General features: G+C 44.6%; 1 protein-coding gene across 5 annotated transcripts in view; it reads right to left on the reverse strand.

The window, feature by feature from the left end:
* Window positions 1-23,696, reverse strand: part of PTPN18 (protein tyrosine phosphatase non-receptor type 18) — a 105,057-nt gene that overhangs the window by 47,403 nt on the left and 33,958 nt on the right. For 2 of the 5 annotated variants that reach the window (XM_079959004.1, XM_079959003.1), the window contains exons 2-3: window positions 14,622-14,716; window positions 1,479-1,587 (exon numbers count right to left, since the gene is read on the reverse strand). In XM_079959004.1, coding sequence (XP_079815130.1) covers window positions 1,479-1,587; window positions 14,622-14,714 — 202 coding nt within the window. In that variant the 5' untranslated portion in view covers window positions 14,715-14,716. Of the gene's footprint in view, window positions 1-1,478; window positions 1,588-14,621; window positions 14,782-23,696 lie in introns of those variants that run through there. The other 3 variants (XM_079959005.1, XM_079959006.1, XM_079959002.1) reach the window with 2 other exon arrangements.

Genomic DNA, 23,696 nt, shown 5'->3' on the forward strand with positions numbered 1-23,696 from the left:
TCACTAGCGTCACAACCACTCTGTCCTTCTGACCACCCTCCGGAGAGCAGTGGCAGATTGTCCCGTTCCTAAAATGAAGGCGCACACCTTAGAAAGTATCAACTTCCACTTCTTGCAGTTCCTCTGATTACTTTTCATCCATTAGTTAACTTCCTCAGTCTGGCCTCCTGATTGGCTTGGAGCTTTATATAAACTTCCTGGGCAGGGTTCTGGATACAGTTACTGCCTTTGGTTTCCTGCATCCCAAATCCTGAGACTCACTAAATGAGCTGCAGTGATGCCATAGGTGTGGAAGAGTAGCAGCCAAACCTTAGAAATGCACATTCTTGCTAGTTTGCATGAGAAGGGGCTAAGCCCACAGAGCTGTATTGCTGATAGGCAGACCATAGAAATACAGTTGGCAGAGAGGGCTCTGTGTGATGTCATTTCCCCTACTCTCCGGGAGAGGAAGGAGCATATTGTATTTCCTTTTCCTCTCTTTCTTCCTTTGACTAGCGTTGGATGCAGACATATCTCTGTTTGCTCTGGCTTTAGGTACATGCCTGAAGCTGGTTGTACTGTAAATCTAAGTATTTTGCCAGCATAGCTTTTACTGCTGCCACTGCTGGGAACCAATGCAAATTATAAGTAAGAAATTCTTATGTTTAAACTTACTGTAGTTGCCTGATTCTTTGTTCAGCGGGGTAAGAAGGGAGACCCAGCTTACTTCATAGCAGGACTTCCTCTAAATGAGGTTTTACAGCCAAATTCCTATGCTTAATTCTGCTGCCAAGGATGGGACTTTGAAACTGTTCAACCCACACATGTGGGAGCCTGGATAGATTAATTGCAACAAATATATCTTCTCCTACTCATTAAGACCCATCCCAGAATAGAAAGGTTCCTCATGATGTCAGGCACACAAGTACAGTGTGAGCAGCTGCTAAAGGGATAGAGCTAGAGATGTGAAGGCCCAGGAAAAACAAAAAAAATCAGGGGAGGGGGAGAGAGAAACAGATTTTTCTCATTCTTGGAATGATTCCTTGGCCATGATTTTTACAATAGAGAAAAGATGGATATTTGGAGAAAGAAGGAAACCTCCTCTTCATATGCAATATTTTCTTTTTTCAGAATGTTGTGATTTTTTAAAAGTAAACTTTTAAAACAATATTGTTATAGTCAATAGGACTGCCACAAAATTCCTATAATTTGAGAGTAGCCGATGGATCTAGGGTCTAACTTGATGCTTTGAGGCCCTGAATCGCGAGTACTACAGCCTGGGACATGGCAACACTCACTGGATATTTTGCTGGTGACACGAGCAAATGAAAGACAATTCAAGGCACTCCTAGGATGGAGGAGCCCAAGAGGAATGTGGTAACACAGCCTGATCCATAGAAGAGGAAGTGAGTGCCAAGTTGGGCAGAACTGGCCCCATGCCACAGATGCCAATATTAAAGCCACCACACAGTAGTAGTATTTCCTCATTGGCAACTCACATGGCAGGATGTCTTTGTAACGGTTCTTCTTGATATTCTCCTTGTTGCCCCCAGCTTCTGTTGAAATGCCCTGCTGTTGCCGGAATGCTGCCGCCCGGGCTTTGATTTCCTGCCGAGAGACAAGAGCATCCGTTCATTTATTAAAATCTTTACACGATTGCCTTTCCATCTGACAACAGGTCTCCAAGGTAATAAAAAAAGAAAAATGGACATGTAACAAGCTTAGCAGGTTTCCTGGTGCCTAATGGAGGCTCTGGGGGATAAGAATGAAAAATACCCTCTTCCGCAGCTTTTGGATCAGGAATGGGAAAACCTGTGGACTGCCAGATGTTGCTCAGCTGCAGCTCCCATCATCCCTGATAGTTGGCCAGGCTGTCTGGGAATCCCAAGGTCCCTCTGTCCCTGCCACACCTTCCTTTTTATTTATGTATACAGGCAATTTCCCATTTATGCGTGTTTGGGGCACGGGCATCCACACGTGTGCATTGCCACAAACCTGAAAGGGGGCAAAAAGTGATCCTAAAAGGGTACAAAAATGGCAACAATGGCACAAAAATAGCATCTAGCAATCCCATGAGCCTTTGTACCAACCTTTGGGGCCTTTGGAGAGTTGGAATTTGAGCAAGGAGGTTTGAAGGGGGCAATTGTGGTGGAATTTGGTGGATTTTGGGGTGCTTTTTAAGGGTTTTTTTATTAATAAGAATAATAATACCCCACCCATCTGGCTTAACATCAATCCTTTCAAACTTCAAAGGGCTGCCTTTAAAGGGTTTCCATAAGTTTAGAGGGTGTTTGCAGGCTTTTTAAATGGTGTTCCTGATGCACACGATATACACGTAAAAACACAGTTCCTCGGAATGTAACCCCTGTGTAAACTGAGAGTTTCCTGTATATCTAAAGCATTTATGGACTGAGTTTCCAGGCAGAACTCTCTTTATGTGGAACTTTCAACATGTAGTTTCAAAATGAATAATCATTAATCAATTATAAACATAAAATTATATAACAATAAAATTAAAACCAGCATTAATTAGAACCAGCATTAATCTTGTTCTCTGAAATGGAAGATTCAAATATATATATATGAATTGTTTGTATGCTTCGAATTTTACATTTTATTGGTTTTGTTATTACTGATGCATATTTTTACTCTGAGGTCTATATGACATAAAATGGTATGGAGCAGGGATTTCAAAACTGTGGTCCACAAGCTTCACAGGGTGTGTAGCACATCTGTGGATTTGTGGTTGGAGATGGGAAAAGGCACCTCAATTGCATTAAATATTCACAGTGATTTTAATTGCATTTTATTTGCTTATCTCACTTCTTATATTATATTTTGTTATTACAGTTTGAATTCTATGCAGTACAAATAATATATATACACAGTATCTATCCCAGTGCATTACAGTTGCATCAACAACAAGGAAAATCATTAAGTGGTCCACCAAGACCCCTCTGCAATTAAAGTAGTCTGAAAGGGGGAAACCCTTATAGAAGGAATGTAAGTGAATAAACTGCTCGGAAGCCATTTTGGCAAGTGAGTGACTCCCAGCAGATGGTCAATGACAGTACTAGAGGCAGTGAACAGAGTGGTGCTAAGAGAGTCTGTGTACTGGTCCAGTAAACGCTTCCGCTGCGCAACCAGCAACAGTTCTCTTTGCAGAGCATTAATTAAGTCCAGTGCAGAGATTCTTGTTGCAGTACAAGCTTCAGAGTCTCAGCAGCAAAGAAATAACGACACAGGGAAGCCTGTCTTTCCAAAGACAGGTTTATTGCAGAAAGATAACAGAAACACCTCCGGAGCTTTCAGACATTTTTGTTTCACGCCCCCACAGGCAGAGAAAACAAACACTCTTTATATACTGAGCAACTTAACAACTTAACGAGCTTGACTACTTAAAGTGACATGACATTGCTAACTTGCCAGCGTCTTAGGTTTCACACCCTAACAGGTGCTACTTATGAAATCTTACAATCTCTCATTGAGTATATTTCTGGAGCATGCAGTGTTCATCTGACCATGTTGTGCCTCATCAGAGCAGGTTTCCCTGGTGTGATGACACTGGCTTTCCTTCCAGGAACTGACGGGAACACTGGATGATGACTCTATCTACCTGTGGTCTTCACCCAAGGCAGCACCAGGTCAGGCAAGGGGTTATATAACACAGAGATGTGTTCTTGAGGCAGTGTGAAAATAGGATTAATGGCCTCTGGGTGGCAGATTACCATTAAGAAAATTGAAACAAGAAGGCTTTGGGAAATGGGGCTTGTGGATTCTGTAAAAAAGAGGTGGGACACACCTCTCTTCTAATATCACAGCAGTCCTGCATCAAAGTTGTGCACCCACCAAATAACAAGTTTGTCTGGCAAGTGTGAATCAGCCCTTAGTTTTCAAAGTTCAGCAGAGAACAACTGTGTTTATTTTACAAGCATGGATGTGGGGTACATCCTGATCTATCTCATTTATGCTGTGGATGTGTATTGGCCATGCTTATGTCTGATGTACAATTTCCTCCTTTAGCAAAAGCTCAAAGGAAACCTGTTCAGTGTGCTCTGCAGAAACTGGCTATGCACAGCACTGAGGGGTAGGAACCAGTATGGACAGCCTAAACCAAATATTTTTTATATACACACATACATATACATACTTACATATATATATATATATATATATATATATATATATATATATATATCTCCTGGCACGTGTTTTTGTGCGAAAGGGTAAAGATATGCCAGTACTTCAATAAATGTGCACACAAAGTGATTTAAACATAACCAAAGCAGACAGATTACGTGAAGCACAGGGAAGGGGCTTTGGATTTATGAACCAGTATGTTTGTCCAATGGGTTGTGAAAGTGAGGGGAACCCAGACTTGAACTGGAGGAGGAAATGCTGAATCAGATCCTGATTTGTATGCGTGCCTGTAACATGCACCCTTTTAGCATACCGTTATTTGCATGTTCATGCTTCCTTCCCTCTTCCCCCCCCCCAAAAAAAACCCACATATATTTATCATTTGCTCCGGACCTGTCTCACTTTTCTGTCAAGCTGAGTGTGTGTCTGGCTTCTGCTGTATTCTGCCAGTGAGGGATGTCGAAACTTCACTGTCCTCCATTTTCCCAACTGCAACTGAGAAGTGGCAGGTAATGTAAACAGCCCATGAATTCAGTTCCTTTCCTTATTTATTCACCTAGGGCTGTTCCCCATCCCCTGTGCATCAGGCAGCGATTCCTATGTCTGGGCAGCATCAACAAGTTCATCTTATTGTTCAACATAACAGGAGGGCTTTAAACTGACTCAGGAGGGCTTTAAACTGACTAACGTGGGGGAGGAAGACAGTGCTCCTGAAGGTAGGAGTCTATCAATTGATGAAGATGATCATCCAAATGTCATAGACCAAATGGAGCAAACAGCACACAGACCTAGTGGTGGGAGGAAAAAATCCTTAAATAAGAGACACGGGGGAATGATTAATGGACTTCAATGTCTGTACACTAATGTGCAAAGCATGGGTAATAAACAAGATGAGCTTGAGCTCTTGGTACAGCAAACTAAATATGACATAATAGGCATCACTGAAACCTGGTGGGATAAGTCCCACGACTGGAATGTAATAATGGAGGGATACAATCTATTTCAGAGAAACAGACCAGACAAGAAAGGAAGAGGAGTGGCGTTATATGTCAGGGATGTGTATACCTGTGAAGAGATCCAAGATTTAGAACCTCAAAGCCAAAGTGAGAGCATTTGGGTCAAAATTAAGGGAGAGAAGAATAACAGGGACCTCATTGTGGGAGTTTACTATAGATCCCCAAGCCAAACGGAGGACATAGATGATGCCTTCCTTGAACAGATGGCCAAGCATGCAAAAGGAAGGGAGATAGTAGTAATGGGGGACTTCAATTACCCGGATATTTGCTGGATGTCAAACTCAGCCAAGAGCATAAGGTCAAACAGATTCCTCACTGGCCTTGCAGACAACTTCGTTGTCCAGAAAGTGGGAGAAGCAACAAGAGGAATAGCCATTTTAGATCTCGTCCTAACCAATGTGGATGACCTGGTTAGTGGGGTAGAAGTGGAAGGATCATTAGGCGCGAGTGATCATGCTCTTCTGAAGTTTACTATACAGCGGAAAGGAGCAGCCAAGCATACTAGGACTCAATTTCTTGACTTTAAGAAAGCCGACTTCATAAAACTTAGGGAAGTGCTGGGTGAGATCCCATGGACAGTAATACTAAAAGGAAAGGGAGTTCATGATGGCTGGGAGTTTGTTAAGAGGGAGATAGTAAAAGCACAACTTCAGGCAATACCAATGAGACGGAAACATGGAAGGTGCCTAAAAAAGCCAGGGTGGCTATCTAAAGAACTTTTAACTGAGTTAACATTAAAAAAGGATGTGTACAAAAAATGGAAAAGGGGGGAAACCACCAAAGAGGAATTCAAACAAATAGCCAGCACGTGTAGACACAAAGTCAGAAAAGCTAAAGCACAGAATGAACTCAGGCTTGCTAGAGAGGTTAAAAGCAACAAAAAAGGCTTTTATGGGTATGTTCGTAGCAAAAGGAAGAAGAAAGAAACAGTGGGGTCACTCAGAGGAGAAGATGGTGAAATGCAAACAGGGGACACAGAAAGGGCTGAACTTCTCAATGACTTCTTTGCCTCAGTCTTCTCCGATAAAGAAAACAATGCCCGACCTGAAGAATTTGGAGCAAATGATTCAGCAGAGGAAACACAGCCCAGAATAACTAAGGAGATAGTACAAGAATATTTGGCTAGTCTAGATGTATTCAAGTCTCCAGGGCCAGATGAACTGCATCCAAGAGTATTAAAAGAACTGGCAGATGTGATCTCAGAACCACTGGCAGTCATCTTTGAGAATTCCTGGAGAACAGGCGAAGTCCCGGCAGACTGGAGGAGGGCAAATGTTGTCCCTATTTTCAAAAAGGGGAAAAGAGAGGACCGAAATAATTACCGCCCAGTGAGTCTGGGAAGATTCTGGAGCAGATCATTAAGCAAACAGTCTGTGAGCACATAGAAAGGAATACTGTGATCACCAATAGTCAGCATGGATTTCTGAAAAATAAGTCATGTCAGACTAACCTGAACTCGTTTTTTGACAGAATTAGAAGCCTGGTAAATGAAGGGAACGCAGTGGATGTAGCCTACCTTGATTTCAGCAAGGCATTTGACAAGGTGCCCCATGATATTCTTGTAAAGAAGCTGGTAAAATGCGGACTTGACTATGCTACCACTCAGTGGATTTGTAACTGGCTGTCTGACCGAACCCAAAGGGTGCTCATCAATGGTTCCTCTTCATCCTGGAGAAGAGTGACTAGTGGGGTGCCACAGAGTTCTGTCTTGGGCCCGGTCTTATTCAACATCTTTATCAACGACTTGGATGATGGACTCAAGGGCATCCTGATCAAATTTGCAGATGACACCAAACTGGGAGGGGTGGCTAACACCCCAGAGGACAGGATCACACTTCAAAACGACCTTGACAGATTAGAGAACTGGGCCAAAACAAACAAGATGAATTTTAATAGGGAGAAATGTAAAGTATTGCACTTGGGCAAAAATAATGAGAGGCACAAATACAAGATGGGTGACACCTGGCTTGAGAGCAGTACATGTGAAAAGGATCTAGGAGTCTTGGTTGACCACAAACTTGACATGAGCCAACAGTGTGATGCGGCAGCTAAAAAAGCCAATGCAATTCTGGGCTGCATCAATAGGAGTATTGCATCTAGATCAAGGGAAGTAATAGTGCCACTGTATTCTGCTCTGGTCAGACCTCACCTGGAGTACTGTGTCCAGTTCTGGGCACCACAGTTCAAGAAGGACACTGACAAACTGGAACGTGTCCAGAGGAGGGCAACCAAAATGGTCAAAGGCCTGGAAACGATGCCTTATGAGGAACGGCTAAGGGAGCTGGGCATGTTTAGCCTGGAGAAGAGGAGGTTAAGGGGTGATATGATAGCCATGTTCAAATATATAAAAGGATGTCACATAGAGGAGGGAGAAAGGTTGTTTTCTGCTGCTCCAGAGAAGCAGACACGGAGCAATGGTTCCAAACTACAAGAAAAAAGATTCCACCTAAACATTAGGAAGAACTTCCTGACAGTAAGAGCTGTTTGACAGTGGAATTTGCTGCCAAGGAGTGTGGTGGAGTCTCCTTCTTTGGAGGTCTTTAAGCAGAGGCTTGACAGCCATATGTCAGGAGTGCTCTGATGGTGTTTCCTGCTTGGCAGGGGGTTGGACTCGATGGCCCATGTGGTCTCTTCCAACTCTATGATTCTATGATTCTATGAACATCATTTCTGCTTGCTGAGAAATTGTAAACTACAGTTTTGTTCACAGTACGAGTTTGCCACCATCTGTGGCTGTTGCCTTTCCTGCCATCCAAACCATAATGGGGAAGGGCTGTCACTCAGTGGTAGACCATCTGCTTTGCCTGCAAAGGTCCAAGGTTCAGTCTCAGCATCGCCAGGCAGGGCGAGGCAGATCATACCTGACCTAAGAGAAACCCTACAGAGCCACTGCCAGTCAGTGTGGACAGTATGGATCTGGTTTGGTATAAGGCAGCTTCCACGATGCCTCTCCTCAAGCCCTTCACAGGCTTCCCGTACCCTTCCGTAAAGGTAAGGGTCCAGTCGCAAACGACTCTAGGGTTGTGGCGCTCATCTCGCTTTATTGGCCGAGGGAGCCGGTGTACAGTTTCCGGCTCATGTGGCCAGCATGACTAAGTCGCTTCTGGTGAACCAGAGCAGCGCATGGAAACACTGTTTATCTTCCTGCCGGAGCAATACCTATTTATCCACTTGCACTTGGACATGCTTTCAAACTGCTAGGTTGGCAGGAGCAGGGACCGAGCAACAGGAGCTCACCCCGTCGCAGGGATATGAACTGCCCACCTTCTGATCGGCAAGCCCTAGGCTCTGTGGTTTAACCCACAGCGCCACCCGCATCCCTTGTACCCTTCCATATCTGGCTCAAATGTCCTGACTTTACCAAGACAATATTGTGGACTCTCCATCCTTGGAGGTTTTAAAGCAGAGGTTGGATGGTCATCTGTCATGGATGCTTCAGTCAAGATTCCTGCATTGCAGATTCCTCAGGGTCCCTTCCAGCTCTATGATCCCATGACAGCAGAAACTCTCTCACTGAACTAAATAGGGGTCTGAGCCTGGATGGTGAAAGGCAGAGTAGAATATTGGGAACTGTAGTTTGTTAAGGGTAATGGGAACTGTAGTTCTATGTGGGGAACTGGGTGTACTTTAAATGTATGATGTGGATCTACCTGAAAAGGAGGAGCCAGGGACACAACCTGGTGGATCCTGGCCAGAGCCTGCCAGAATCTGGAGTTTTCTCATTTTTCCACCTCAAGCTGTTTACTTGAAAGAACACAGTTTTACAGGTTGGATCAACAACATGATGACAGGTATTTCCAAGGTGAACCGTACAGCTTCCCTCCTAGGCAAGCTTGAATCGTCACCTGACCCATTTCAGAACTTAAGCATTGCCTCCTTGTCTTATACTAAGTCTTGCTTGTTTCTATGCCCCAGTGGAGGATGGTCACTGCACAACAGTTGGTTCAAGAGGTTTCACTGCATGGAAGAGGACAAAGGTTTCATTTGCAGGGACCCTGGCATGCCAGATATGCTGTTTAAACCCTCAGAGAAACTTTCTTAGTTGTTGGGTTCCTGGCACCTCTCTCTGCTGACCTTTCTCAAACACAGAACAATGAAGGCCAGTCTCCAAGGGTGTGAGAGAGATTATAGTTACTATTTATGTAATGCTCAAGAAACGAGGAGGGTTATACAACATCTCAGAACTGTCACCACGAATGACACCAACAATGAGAGCTAGCAGCCTCACATGGCCAGGCATGTGACACTGAAACCTGCTCTAGACCTTGCTAGCTTAGGAATCAGGACACCTGGATTCACGTTCTGTCTGTGTGGGAAATCAAGCATGACTGTATCTGGAGCTCATGGAGCTAAAAGGATGCAAAAGTGGAAATGACTTAGTTTCCACTCCCCTCCTATTTTCAAGGTCTGTGACAATACCTTGTTCTCGTGCCTATAAATTAGGAAGTAAAGTTGAAATGCAGGCACACACAAATTTAGAGAAAGTTTCCCATTTTCACTTTCAATTCAAATTGGCAAGCTACTTGAACTTAAAATATCTGGAACCTGGATGCAGCCTGTGGGCAAAGCCAATGCTGGAACCTGGGGGCAGAAGGAGGATCACAGGACAAACCTGTCCCACCATAAGGAAATGCAATATTTGTAAACTGCTGCAGGGCGCAGTGAAATGAGGGTCCTTGGCCTCAACAAAACCTTGTAAGGATCAAAGCCTTATTGGACCAAGATCTTGAATGTGCAGGATCAATCAAGGGGACATATGACACCAAGGAAAGCCACTCCCTCAAAAATACCTTAAGAGCCAAATGGCGTGATAGCAAAAGATTTGTGACTGAGACAGATCCACATCTTGCATTTAAAGTTTCCTCAGAACACATTTAAAGCGCATGACTTTCCCCAAAGAATCATGGGAAGTGTAGTTTGTTAAGGGTTTTAGTTATGGGAGGAGGAAACTATATTTCCCAGGAATATTCCCAGGAAGCCATGTACTTTAAATGTGCATTGGATGTGCTTGACATGTGTGGATCTGTATTCAGGTGTAAGTGTTTTGAAGGCTCAATGCAGCTTGTGCAAGCCTCAGTTCAAATCAAGACCAGACAGGCCACCCACAGAGCCCTCCTAGAGTCAACTCATCCACAAGGTGACCACGTCCAATGCATCCTGGCACATGATATGCAGCAACCGATTGGGCGGCATGTGCAGCTTAGAAGGACTCATCATCTCAGCCATCTGACAGGGCACGGAAAAGCCATGTTGGCCGAGTCAGCTGGGAACTCGCAGTCTCAGGAACAGGGGACAATTAAGGCCCAGTTTTACAGGACAGAATCAAGTCTTGATTTTGCATGGTTCTTGATTCTTCATACTATTAGCAAACCCATTGCCAAAACAGCACCAGGAGGTATCCACAGATTTGAGGGGAACCCCAAATTTTGCAGAACTGCAAACAAATATTTAGAGAGGAGAACTGCAAAAGCAAGAAAACCTGGAGGCTCCCAAATTGAGATGAGTTTCTTTCCCCCATAGGAATTAATGGCCATAATCATTCTCTTATGTTATAAGAATTTAAGGTCTCAAATATATAAATTAAATGTTCATAAATTTACAAGGCAAACACATACATAAAAATATAAATCACATGTCTGAAATAGTACAGGAGAGCAATCCTGAAACCATTTTGACTCTCCCAAATTGACCTCAAATGTTTCTCAGCAAGGAGGAAGGAAATGGGAAAGCCTCTCCATTGTCTTTTGCTTACCTGTCTTTAGGGTGTCTTTGTGTATGAATAGGGTGAGCCTGTGACCTCAATTTGGGAATTAAAGCTTGCCGATCAGAAGGTGGGCGGTTTGAATCCTTGCAACGGGGTGAGCTCCCGTTGTTCGGTCCCTGCTCCTGCCAACCTAGCAGTTTGAAAGCACATCAAAGTGCAACTAGATAAATAGGTACCGCTCCGGCATGAAGGTAAACGGCGTTTCCATGCACTGCTCTGGTTCGCCAGAAGCAGCTTAGTCATGCTGGCCACATGACCCAGAAGCTGTACGCCGGCTCCCTCGGCCAATAAAGTGAGATGAGCACCGCAACTCCAGAGTTGTCCGTGACTGTACAGTGGTACCTCGGGTTAAGTACTTAATTTGTTCCGGATGTCCGTTCTTAACCTGAAACTGTTCTTAACCTGAAGCACCACTTTAGCTAATGGGCCTCCCACTGCCGCTGCGCCGCCGGAGCACAATTTCTGTTCTCATCCTGAAGCAAAGTTCTTAACCCGAGGTACTATTTCTGGGTTAGCAGAGTCTGTAACCTGAAGCGTATGTAATCTGAAGCATATGTAACCCGAGGTACCACTGTACTTAACGGTCAGGGGTCCCTTTACCTTTACCATCACAAAAGAATGGATGGGCTGCTCAAGTAAAGCAATCAGTGACCTTTGTCAGGTATCCTAGCAGACAGGATTTCTGCTGTAGACTGCCTCCTTCTGTGATGTATGTATGATGCTTTTGGGGGTGGTCTTGAGTTACAGGGTGGCAATTTCAAAAGTCTATATAAGGGCTTGCACACCATTGTTCTGGGTTCCTCCTCCCTCCTGCATGTAGTGAGTGAGGACCCTGTTGCAACAGTTTAATAAAGGTCATGCTTACTAGCTCTTTTGCTTCTCAATGTTCTCTGGTTGGCCTCTGTTATTTTCTCCTACCGATAGAGAACCCACTTAAGGGCTCTTGGATACCCCACAAGGGAAAAGGAGCAGGTTTTTTCTACATCAGTTACATGGATAGAGAGGAGAAGGATACACTTAGGATGCCACTGGGAGAAGTGTGAAATCTCTTTCCTGCTGCTGGTGAGTCCAGCTGCATCAGCCCTGCCCCATCATGGCCTACATTTCTTCATCATGCTAGCGTGTAACGGAACATGGAGTCCACAGCTATGTATTAATAACTCTTCTCTTCAATCTGCTTGCCAGCTCGGATCTGGGAACACATGCAGACACTCTAGCTTCTCACACCCTCTACCAAATAAACACGTCTACACTACAGAGCTAAATAAGTTTCAGAGCTATTTAATTGTCAGGGCTCCCAACCAAGGCCAGCCCAATACATTTTGACAGCTGAGGCAGATCCCAAAATGATGCCCCCCCTCCCTGCCAGAAAGAAGGGGGGAGGAGAGATTTACCTCAGCAACAAGGAGAGCAGAAATATCAACTTTGGCATCTGCTGTCCCAGTGGACCCTGCCACCTGAGGCACTCACCTCACATGGCCTCATAGGTGAGCCGGTCCTGAACAAAAATCAACATTAAGATCTGCTGCCCCTGGGGACCCGGCTGCCTGAGGCAGCTGCCTCTCATGGGTGGGCTGGCCCTGCACCCAACAGAGAGGCTCTGGGAAGTGTTGTCAGATGAGAAGGCCAGTGGCTTCTAGTATAGCTTCAGGCACCAGGCCTGTTGGCGGACCAACTCTGCAAAGCTGCAAAAATGTCTCAAACATGACGTGAAGGCTTGGAACATCAACCCACTTTGTGGGAATGCCTTGCAGACGACTGCAGTGCCTGGAGACAGACAAGTCGTGCATCCACAGTAATGAACAGAGGAGGAATGACCACTGGGAGGAACGCAGAGAAAAGAAACGCCATGGAGCATCTGTAACAGTGAAACTAGGCACCTTCATTTGCCCCAGCTGCAACAAAACATGTCTGTCCCATATCAGTCTCTGCAGCCACAGCAGGTGCTGTAACTTCAACGGTTTGACTTCACCCCAAAAGGTGCACTCCTCCATTGTCTCCCAAGACAGATGGATGCCAGCAACAACAACAATGCGCACTTGCCAAACTATTATTTATTTATTATTACCTTTATGAGTTGCTTTACACTGGAACAGTCTCAAAAGTGACTTACGGAAGATAAATCCATACCAATGGAAACCAGTAAAACACCTTTAAAAACCACAATGTACATTAAAAGTGATCATCTAAAAATACTACTGTACTTAAGAAGTCAACTCCCAAGTTCTTCTGCAGGAACATATGGCAGTCAATCCAGATTTGGTATGGTATAAACCACCACAACGTGCACCTCTGCAGTGTTTTCTGAGTGTTCAAAGCACTTCATGGCATTATCCCTGTAAATCTGCACAACAAAGCTGTAAAGCCAGTCACTGTTTTTATTATTAGTCTCATACTGCAGACGAGGGACTGAGGCTGAGAATGACTTGCATAAGGCCACTTTCCAAGTTCATGGCAGTGGTGAGATTTGAACTCGAAGCTTCTTGGTTCACAGCTTTAGGGCTTATCCACACTTACCTTTGTACTGATCTTTCTAGGTACAGCCCATGATTTAAAGAACAGTGTCTAAGCACCACCTCCTTTTTTTGATCCAGAGCTTTCCCCGTGAAAACCTGCCTCTTCAAGTTCAACCAGAGCAAATGTCAGTCCACGGAAAACTAGAATTGATGTTTGCTCCAATTCAGCTTCAAAGAGCTGCTTTTCATGGGAAAGCTCGGTGCAAAACAAAAAAGAAAAACTGCTTGGGCACCGAGTATTAAAGCACAGATCTTTGCCTGAAAAGAGTACGCAAAAGGCAGCTGTGCCTGCTTAGTTGCTTATATAGCATCCTGTAAGTGTATACCTGCATGCAAGCTTTTTACACTAGTACAAATAGATAGAGCAGCCTAGAAAGATTCTTTTCCAAGAGTTGTATAGAATGAAATTTATCAGGAAATAAAATTCTTGTATTCTTATTGTGATGGAACAAATCAAGGATGAAATATGCAAGGCGGGCCTGTACTATGGACAGATGGGACACCCATTTTGGACTCTAATCCCAAGAAGACCCTTGTCAACTTCTCTCTGCTACTGTCATTCTTGCGCCTTGTTCTAGTCCTAGCTTGGACACTAGTGTCTAGAAGGGAGATACGAGGCAGCCCATTGTAGTTGCTGTAAGGTTATGGCTTTTTAGCAAGCATGAAATACTCATCTTCTTGCACTCCTTCCTTTTCTCCTCATAGATCTGGGAGCCCTCTGAGCATCAGAGGGATTATCTTCCCCTGGATAGCAGGCAACATGCCTGGAATGCAGTTGGGAGGTGCAGTTAGGCTTCCCTCCAGCACTCATCAGCTGGATTGGGTCATGTGGCAAATCATGGGTCAAAGCAGGACTGAAATGTCATTTTTAAACGTGCTGGTTCTGTGAAAGTAATCACTAGGCAAGTCAGCTTGCCACTCCTAGAAAATTAGACAGAAATTCAACTTCTGTAGCTTTTCTTGGAATGGAGATGCACAGGTAGAAAAAAAACTGTACCTGTTGAATTTATGCCTGTCACCAGGCCAGTAAAGGTATGGGAGGCCCACCAGGAAAAGGAAAAACCTCAGAGTATGTGAGGAAAATCCCTGGTTGCAGTAAACAGTGGGGTGGGGAAGAGGTGCTGTCAGCCAGTCCTAACCCAGGGCAGGGTGAGGTCTATTGCTGTCCTGAGTCACCCTCTCCCCGCCCAGGTAAACAAGACTCACCTGGAACTCCTCAGCCAGCTGCCCCTTCTCTTGCCCTGCCTGGGCCTCGACCCGGGCTAGGAAGCCCTTCAGGCTCTCTGCACAGCGGCTCATCCCTGTTAGAAGAGGGACAAGGCAGAGTGGGAACTGAAGGCTATGAAATGCTAAGAGGAAGTTCAGGTTCTTGCAGCCACGCCTCCCCAATGTGGCTGGTGGGATGGGCCCAGACCTGTCTGGCTCTTTGCCCTCTCTTGGGAAAGGGAAGGTAGCTTTTCTGCACACAGCAATCAGGGTGTGTGAGCTTCTCTGGACAACTGGCAGGGACAGCCTGAATGGCATCATCATCATCACTGGCAAAAGTCTGCACTGTCCCCACCCCCGTCTAGGGAATATTATCCTGTGTCCAAGGTTTCTGGCATTATTGTCCCAGGGGCAGCTGTAGCTCAGAGTGTGAGCCAGGACTGTAGTGGGAAACACAACTCAGAAACACAATTCTCTGTGCATGTTCCTGGGGAGGCAAGTCCTCCTTGGTTCCCAGAGACATGTGACCAGTTACTCCCAGGGATGTATGCATATGATTTCAGCAGGGCCAGTTCCAGAGAATCCCCCCACCCCAAGTGGTTGGGCTGAACAATAGATCACCCAAAGCTATGCATGATCTAAGTGTCGTAGGGAAAGATTGCTATATTTGCAGGAGTGAGGAGGGCTCGGGCGATCTCGAACATTTCTTATCCAGACGCTGAAGAAGGTCGCCCTCTTCTTGCCTGCATCAGTGACATCCTTTGCCTCCAGGAATAACTGGAAGTGGGTGGCATATCCTTTCCAGTCTCCTGAGGCTGGGCTGAACGGCATGAAGCTGTTGTCTGTTGCCGTTCTGGGTCCTTGAGTCCTGGAGCTGGAGCCTGGATGCGCAGTGCGGTGCTGTGTTGCCTGTGGCAGCTGTGTGCAGTGCGCAGCAGACAACTCGGCAGGATCCCACCCTTGTCGCCAGTGAAATATACTTAAGAGTCCTGTAGTGATTTCATGCTCTTTAATGCAGCTTGTAAAACTGATTGAACCTCAGGCTTTTATATACATTATTTACACAATGAGTCCCATCTGATTGGCTGATTCTGCTTCCCTCCTGGAGCCCAATTGGTCTTTTCCTGCAGGCCAATCAGTTGTTGCATTCTAGGATCCTACTTGCCTATTGTTCTAGGATCCAGGCTTAGTACATAACACCCATCCAATGAACTATTGCAAAGGCTTCTGGGACATACCTTTCAGATCACACACAAATTCAGTGGTGACTCTTAACGTGTTGTGGTCCAAAGCAACTGCTTAGGTTGCTTGTGCTGCCAGACCTGCTCTGGATTGCAGCCATAGAAGGTATATAGACCAGCAGGCCCACCATATTTACACAGCAATTCCATAAATGCCTACTCAGAGAAAGATTTGTTCAGTTCAGTGGGCCTTACTCCTAGGTAAGTGTGTATAGCAGGAGTGGCAAACTCAATTTTTTGGGGGGGGACTGTGTGGGGACTTGGTCCAGCAGCATTTCCCCACCCCATGGTAGCCTTGATGGAACCTATATCCCTCTAAATGTTGTTGGACTCCAATTCCCATCAGATCTCACCCAGCATGGGCCATAGTCTGGGATGATAGGAGCTGGAGCCCAGTAACCTCTGAGGGCCATCAGGTTCCCCATCCCTGCACTATAAAGTCACCAGATGCCAGGGTCTGAAGTCACTTTGCTTTGCTGAAAACAAAAGCATTAGCTGAAGAAATTAGCTATGTGTCAATGGTAAAGGAGTAGGTGGATGTCATGACACACTCTATTAGTATGATGATCTTGAACAGAGAGGTTGTGAAAATGAAGGAAAGAGGATCAGCCAACACAGCCTGGGAAGATTTGGACTCCTTCATGGAGGGATACTAGCTTTTTTATGAAAGAGCCATGAGTGCCCAACTGAAGCAGTTCACAAGCAGGATACACCTCCTTGCACAACTTTCCACAACAGATTGAATGAAAAACTGCTTGAGTTCAGCTGAGCTCTATTTCTTTTTCTCTTTTTTTGAAATAATTGGTATTGGTTTTACAAATACAAAATATAAATGAACACAAACTGTAAAAACAAATCTATATAAAGATATTCTCCAAATCTTGAGACTTCCTCCCATCCCCTCCATGGCGTCTCATTTTAAACATCTACAACTGCATATTCATCCATACTCCAGTTTTTATATCAAATAATATCGTCTATAATAATTTTTACACTACAAGTGAGTCAAAATTCTGCTCTTGTTTCCATCTGGTCTCCTAAACAGCTGGGCTCTGTTTCACTCCACTATATTAACCTCCTGAAGGCAAGAAGGGAACAGTTCACAGACGCCTCAAGATGCAACATACCGTATTTAGAGCAAGAGGCTGCTCTGGTTTCATCTCTTTCATTTTGTTTAAATCTAAACATAGCATTTCCTCTCACAATTGACCTCAACTAACCCTGCTCCCCAAAACCAAAGATTTTCAAGTGGGAGCTTCTCATCTACCCACAAAATCTCATTCCCTAATCTACAGAGCAGTTTTGTACTTTTAAAAAACTTTTAGTGTTTTCCTTTTTAATGATTATCAAAGGTATAATAAAAGGTTGTGTGGTGCTATTAAAAAAACAAAAAGGTAAAGAGATCAAGCATGAAGAGGTGGCTGAAGCACCTCTGTTGACCAAACTGGCATTTGATCTGGTGCATGTTTCATATGGAATCTGGGAGGGAGCTAGGCTTATCTTGTGACCGAGAGATACTCTCTGAGCTCTTTTTATATTAACATCTGTTTGCACCATTGATGTGCAATCCAATCCAAGATATGTTTATTCAGACCTACTTTCTATATTAAGTTCAATGGGTTTGAATAGACCCACTAAAATTAAGTTAGGTCCATTAATTCCAGTGTGTCAACTCTTAGTACAACTTGATTGAATATTTTCCTATATACATAGAAATGTAAGGTTGTTGTCATGCTGCAGTTTGTTTGGCTGCCTTTGGTGGCCATGCCAACTCCAGAAGACAACAGGGTAGCAGGCTGCCCTGACAAGCTGTTTAACAGAGGGGACAGAAGGTGCTTCAAAGGGTGGTTTGACAAACTGCTCTGTGAAACACCTCCCCCACTCCATTGGGGCTGTGAGCAGAGGGGCTTGGCGCAAGCTGGGAGGGGATGGGTGGTTGTTGTTGTTGTTTAAGAGCAGTTTAATTGAACAAAATAAAACAAAAAGTATACTGTTCACTTTTATAAAAGTGAACAATTACAATTACACACTTTCCATTGTCTCTCATAAATTGTCTCAATTGTCTTGGTTTTGTAAAGTTTTCTACTGTCTTTCAGGGGTCAATCATGACCTGCCAAAGAATTTAGATGTTTACAGTGTTCTTTTATGTATACAGTGGTACCTCAGGTTACATACGCTTCAGGTTACATATGCTTCAGGTTACAGACTCCACTAACCCAGAAATAGTGCTTCAGGTTAAGAACTTTGCTTCAGGATGAGAACAGAAATTGTGCTCTGGCGGCACGGTGGCAGCAGGAGGCCCCATTAGCTAAAGTGGTGCTTCAGGTTAGGAACAGTTTCAGGTTAAGTACGGACCTCTGGAATGAATTAAGTACTTAACCTGAGGTACCACTGTACACTTATCTTTCCAAGCACATCAGTACCAGTTTTTTGGTCACAGGGCACAAAGAATTCATTTGTGTTGTCCAACTGTCCAATTCCATTTAGTTGGTATGTAGTTCAAAGGAATCTTTTCCTCTGAATTTTTTATTTTTTTCTGCAGTCGTATTTATGGGAGGGGAAAAGTGAGGGGGTGGCTGAGATCAGAGGCGTAGTGGGGGGGCAGGGGGTCCATGGCCCTGGGCACATTTGACGCTCCCATGACAGGCATGGAGCTCTAGCTTTTGAGGTGCGGCAGCAGGCAGGTTGGTCTAATGGCCAGGTGGGTGGAGGCAGTGGGCAAGGAGCCTGTTGCAGAGGGGCTGCTTTCACCCTCTGTGCGCGTTCTGCTGCATGCACCCCCCAGCATGCACCCCCAACCCAGCTGCCCAGTCCATCAGGAGGGTGTAACACTTAGAATCATAGAATCATAGAGTTGGAAGAGACCACAAGGGCCATCGAGTCCAACCCCCTGCCAAGCAGGAAACACCATCAGAGCACTCCTGACATATGGTTGTCAAGCCTCTGCTTAAAGACCTCCAAAGAAGGAGACTCCACCACACTCCTTGGCAGCAAATTCCACTGTCGAACAGCTCTTACTGTCAGGAAGTTCTTCCTAATGTTTAGGTGGAATCTTCTTTCTTGTAGTTTGGAACCATTGCTCCGTGTCCGCTTCTCTGGAGCAGCAGAAAACAACCTTTCTCCCTCCTCTATGTGACATCCTTTTATATATTTGAACATGGCTATCATATCACCCCTTGCCCCACCCCAGGGGCCTGCAATCCACGCTATGTTGCTGGCTGAGATGTAAAAGGAGGACAATGTGTGGCCAGTAGGTGAGGTTAGCAAGCAGAGAGAGCAAGGGCAGGAGCCCTTAGTAACTCAGTAGGCTGCACAGAACTTAGTGTGACTTACTTCGGAGCAGATGTCATAGATGCTTTGGCTGTGATTCTTGCATTGTGGGGGGTTGGACTAGATGACCCTTGGGGTCCTTCCAACTGTGTGACAGCTGAACTTGATCTACACGTGATATTGTGTGTGTATCTATATATATTTCTTAGAGGCTGTCTTGGAGTGGGGACTGTGATCCATTTCTTCCTATTCTTAAATCATGGGCCCATGACTGTATATATGGAAAATCCCTACAATCTGTAAATGAAATAATGCTTTTGAAGAATAAAGGCAGTGAATGGAGGATTCTGGTAGTCTTAATTTCCAGTTGTTAATTTTTTTAATGGGAGTTATGCACCTGGACTCTTTTTGCCTCTGAGAAAAACTTGTTTTCTCCTGATCTCAGAGAGCACTGTGGTTAATCAGTGGCTGCACTCTGCATATGCTCTGATGTATCTCCTTTTTTTCTATTACTTCACCTGTGCCAGGGCAGCCCAAGCTCTTGCACTGCTCATTTATATTTTTTTAAAAATTTCATATTTATTAAGATTTTTGAATACAAATGCATAAATAAAAATTACTTATATCATAACATAGTTTCGTCTCTTCTTTGGACTCCCTCACATCTCCCGCTCCCACTTACATCGTTGCAGAGGATTTTTTCCAAGCAAATTACCCACTTGTTTACAATATTTATCACCGCTCATTTAGATAAAATCTAACAATTCTCCAAAATTTTTTTTATATTTTCCTTATTTCTCACTTATCATCAAAATCCAATCTAATTCAATGGTAGGCAATTATTTATGATCTAGCATCCTTCTTAGCATTCAACCAAATTACAGTATTTCTGTAAATAAGTCTTAAATTTCCCCCAGTCCTCCTCAACCCTTTCTTCTCCCAGGTCTCGGATCCTGCCGGTCATCTCGGCCAGTTGCATATAGTCTATCAGCTGCATCTGCCACTCTTCCAGTGTGGGTAGATCTTGAGTTTTCCAATTCTTAGCGATGAGTATCCTTGCTGCCGTTGTTGCATACATAAAAAATGTTCGGTCCTTCTTTAACACCTTCTGGCCGACAATACCCACTGCTCATTTATAAAGTGTGTACACTACATGCAGACACCCAGGAACCCCAAAAGTGGGGGGGGGGGAGGTCAGGGAGAGAACAGGGGAGGGAGAGTTTCCTGCCTTAACTTTGTGGGGAAATATGGAATGATAATCAAAATAACCCTTGCCTCCTCAAAACTGGCTGCTGAGGACTGGGTTGTACACATGAGAGTGCTCAGCAGCATGCACACGTGAACACAATGTCAGGACTCAGGAGTCACAGGAACTGGCTTGTTTCAGTATAGCTGCTGCCCTTGAGCTGCCAGAACTACAACTTGGCATCAAGTATTCTCAGGCTTTGAACTAGAAGGGCTATATAAATATGTTCTGTGTCGGCTGGGAGACCTTGGTGCAATTCTCACTGAAGGCCCTGCTATCTGCATGGCATTGCTCGAACTGGGATTTTTCACAAATGCAACTGCTGCTTAGGGGTGTGTGTGTGTGTGTGTGTGTGTGTGTGTCTCACACTTTTGAGAATACAATTATCATCATTATCATCATCATATATTTATTTATATTCCACCTTTTTCCCTGATGCCAGTGGCAGGCCTTGGCACCTCAAATTTCAGTGGCACTGCAATTTGCGTGATGCTGCCATTTGGCGCCCTCTCGCCTTCTGCTGGATGTCATAGTTGTGGCGCCCCAGAAACTCTGTGACTGGTGCAACTGCACCGCTCATGCTCCCCTTGATTCATCTTGCTGATGGGACTCAAGGCAGCTTACAGATAAAATCAATTAAACAAGATACAAGGCTGTATCTCCCGTTTGTAACACCTTTCTGTGCTATGCACATCACTGTGCGTTACGGGAAATGCAGAAGAAAAGTGCTAAGTTCTTGAGTAATCCATACTGTGTCTTCTCTTTACCACACAGCTCTGCTCTTAACTGTAATAGTGCAGGAAGCAGATGGTGTTTGAAAGGTCACTTAAAAAACAACCACCTCAAGGACATACACGTGCACTTGGAGGGCCATTTGTGCATAGAGCTAGGCCTTTTCACCTTCCTTTTAAAATATAAGGCAAAAGCATGTACACCTTTCCCCACATTACATTACCTGCACAAAACTGTTAAATATTAAATAAATTTATAGTTTTCCTTTGTGCTTGTCCTGCTGGGAGTGTATGGACCATCATTGAGATCTCAAAAAATTCGGTAATACAGTGGTGCCCCGCAAGACGAACGCCTCACAAGACGGAAAACCCGCTAGACGAAAGGGTTTTCCGTTTTGGAGGCGCTTCGCAAAACTAATTTCCCTATGGGCTTGCTTCGCAAGATGAAAATGTCTTGCAAGTTCCTGCGGGGTTTTTCCCCTTTCCCCCCCTTTTCCTAAGCCGTTAAGCCGCTTATCAGCTGATCCGCTGATAAGCCGCTTAACAGCTGATCGCTAAAAGCCGCTAAACCGCTAATAGCGCTAATCCGCTAAGCTGCCAATGGGCTTGCTTTGCAAGACGAAAAAAACGCTATACGAAGAGCCTCACGGAACGGATTAATTTCGTCTTGCGAGGCACCACTGTATATGGTGAAATGCTGTTGAACATAAATGCACACTTGCTGCCCAAACATCTGTGGCACCAGCAATGCTGTGATTTCTGAGTACAGAAAGCTGTTGCATAGTGTGGGGAAAATGGGTTCCTGAATCCTTAAGAGCTGTATAGTGAGCAGAAATTCAGTAGGTTAAGTTTTTTGTAAATTGGAAGTACAAGGAAAAGCTGTGTAATGTTGTGTTATTCCATATCCCTGATCCAAAAAAGTTGGTGGCACACACACAAACATATATATATTGTGTGTGTGCTACTTTTTGCTCACTGGCTCATATAGCAGGAAGGTGCCTCTAAAGAGCTATGTCTTTAGATGACAGAAGCAAGGTAGCAAAGCCACACACACGACTGCACATTGTGTCTTTAGTTATAATTGTCACTAGTAGTTCAGAGGAAATGACTGGATCTTGAGATTATATAAGGGGGGGGGCATCCTTTACTTTAGTGGGTTTCAACTTAGGTACTAGAATAGCTCTACAGTATTAGTGCATACAGACCGCAACCCTTCACCATTTTCTGACAATCATAAAAATAGAAGACCATAATGGAGAACCGTGCCAGACCAGACTCCAGTTTGTGCACATGCAGTTTCTAGCATACTTTCCCCCTTTAATTTATAGAGAGAGAAATAATGCTATTGCATTCCATAGAATGGGAAGAAAGCAGTAACTGAAGACCCTCTCCCCTCCCCAGAGATTATGGAAAGTGGCTAATTAAGCGCTAATAAGGTCGTAAGAAGGACACGGGTGGTGCTGTGGGTTAAACCACAGAGCCTTGGGCTTGCCAATCAGAAGGTCGGCAGTTTGAAAGATTACGGAGAAGATTTACAGAAAGAATCTGGAGAAGAGCCAAGAGCACTGGTCAGAGAACCATTTGACAGAGGCCTAGAGCAAAGAGCATTGGACAGAGGATCACCAAAAAGAGGAATACTAGACATATCAAGACTATCCTTTGGATTGGACTGTCCAGAGAAAGTAACAGTAATACCACCGACAGAACAAGAGCAAGCACTTGGTGCAGTTGGAGGAAAATCATAATAATTACACCATGGCCCTGCAACTATTGAGCTGGAATACTAATGGTTTGAACTCGCCTCAAAAAAGGAAAAGAGTCTTTCATCTATTAAAAAAGGAACAATTGGACTTGATTTGCCTACAGGAAACACATGTGATAAGGCTCCAAAGGAAAGTATTGATTAATAAAAGATTGGGCCAAGAGTTTATCTCATCAGACAAAGTTAAAAAAAGAGTAGTAGTAATTTATGCAAGGGGGACGCAGGTGGCACTGTGGGTTAAAGCCTCAGCGCCTAGGACTTGCCGATCGAAAGGTCGGCGGTTCGAATCCCTGCGGCGGGGTGTGCTCCCGCTGCTCGGTCCCAGCGCCTGCCAACCTAGCAGTTCGAAAGCACCTCCGGGTGCAAGTAGGTAAATAGGGACCGCTTACCAGCGGGAAGGTAAACGGCGTTTCCGTGTGCGGCTCTGGCTCGCCAGATGCAGCTTTGTCACGCTGGCCACGTGACCCGGAAGTGTCTCCGGACAGCGCTGGCCCCTGGCCTCTTGAGTGAGATGGGCGCACAACCCCAGAGTCTGTCAAGACTGGCCCGTACGGGCAGGGGTACCTTTACCTTTACCTAATTTATGCAAAGGAGAGCCTATCACCGAAATTTATATTTAAAGATGATCAAGGAAGATTTGTGGCAATTGAAATTCAACTACAAGGAGAGAATTTTTTGATACTAGGCGTTTATGCACCGAATGAGGGAAAATCAGAATTTTTTTAAAAGTTGCATGAGACTTTGTTGGACTATTTGGATTATAATATGATCATGATGGGGGATATGGATGGAGTGGTATCTACAAATATGGACAAGACACAGAGA

The sequence above is a fragment of the Podarcis cretensis genome (genome assembly GCF_951804945.1).
Source record: "Podarcis cretensis genome assembly, chromosome: 17".
Taxonomy (NCBI): domain Eukaryota; kingdom Metazoa; phylum Chordata; class Lepidosauria; order Squamata; family Lacertidae; genus Podarcis; species Podarcis cretensis.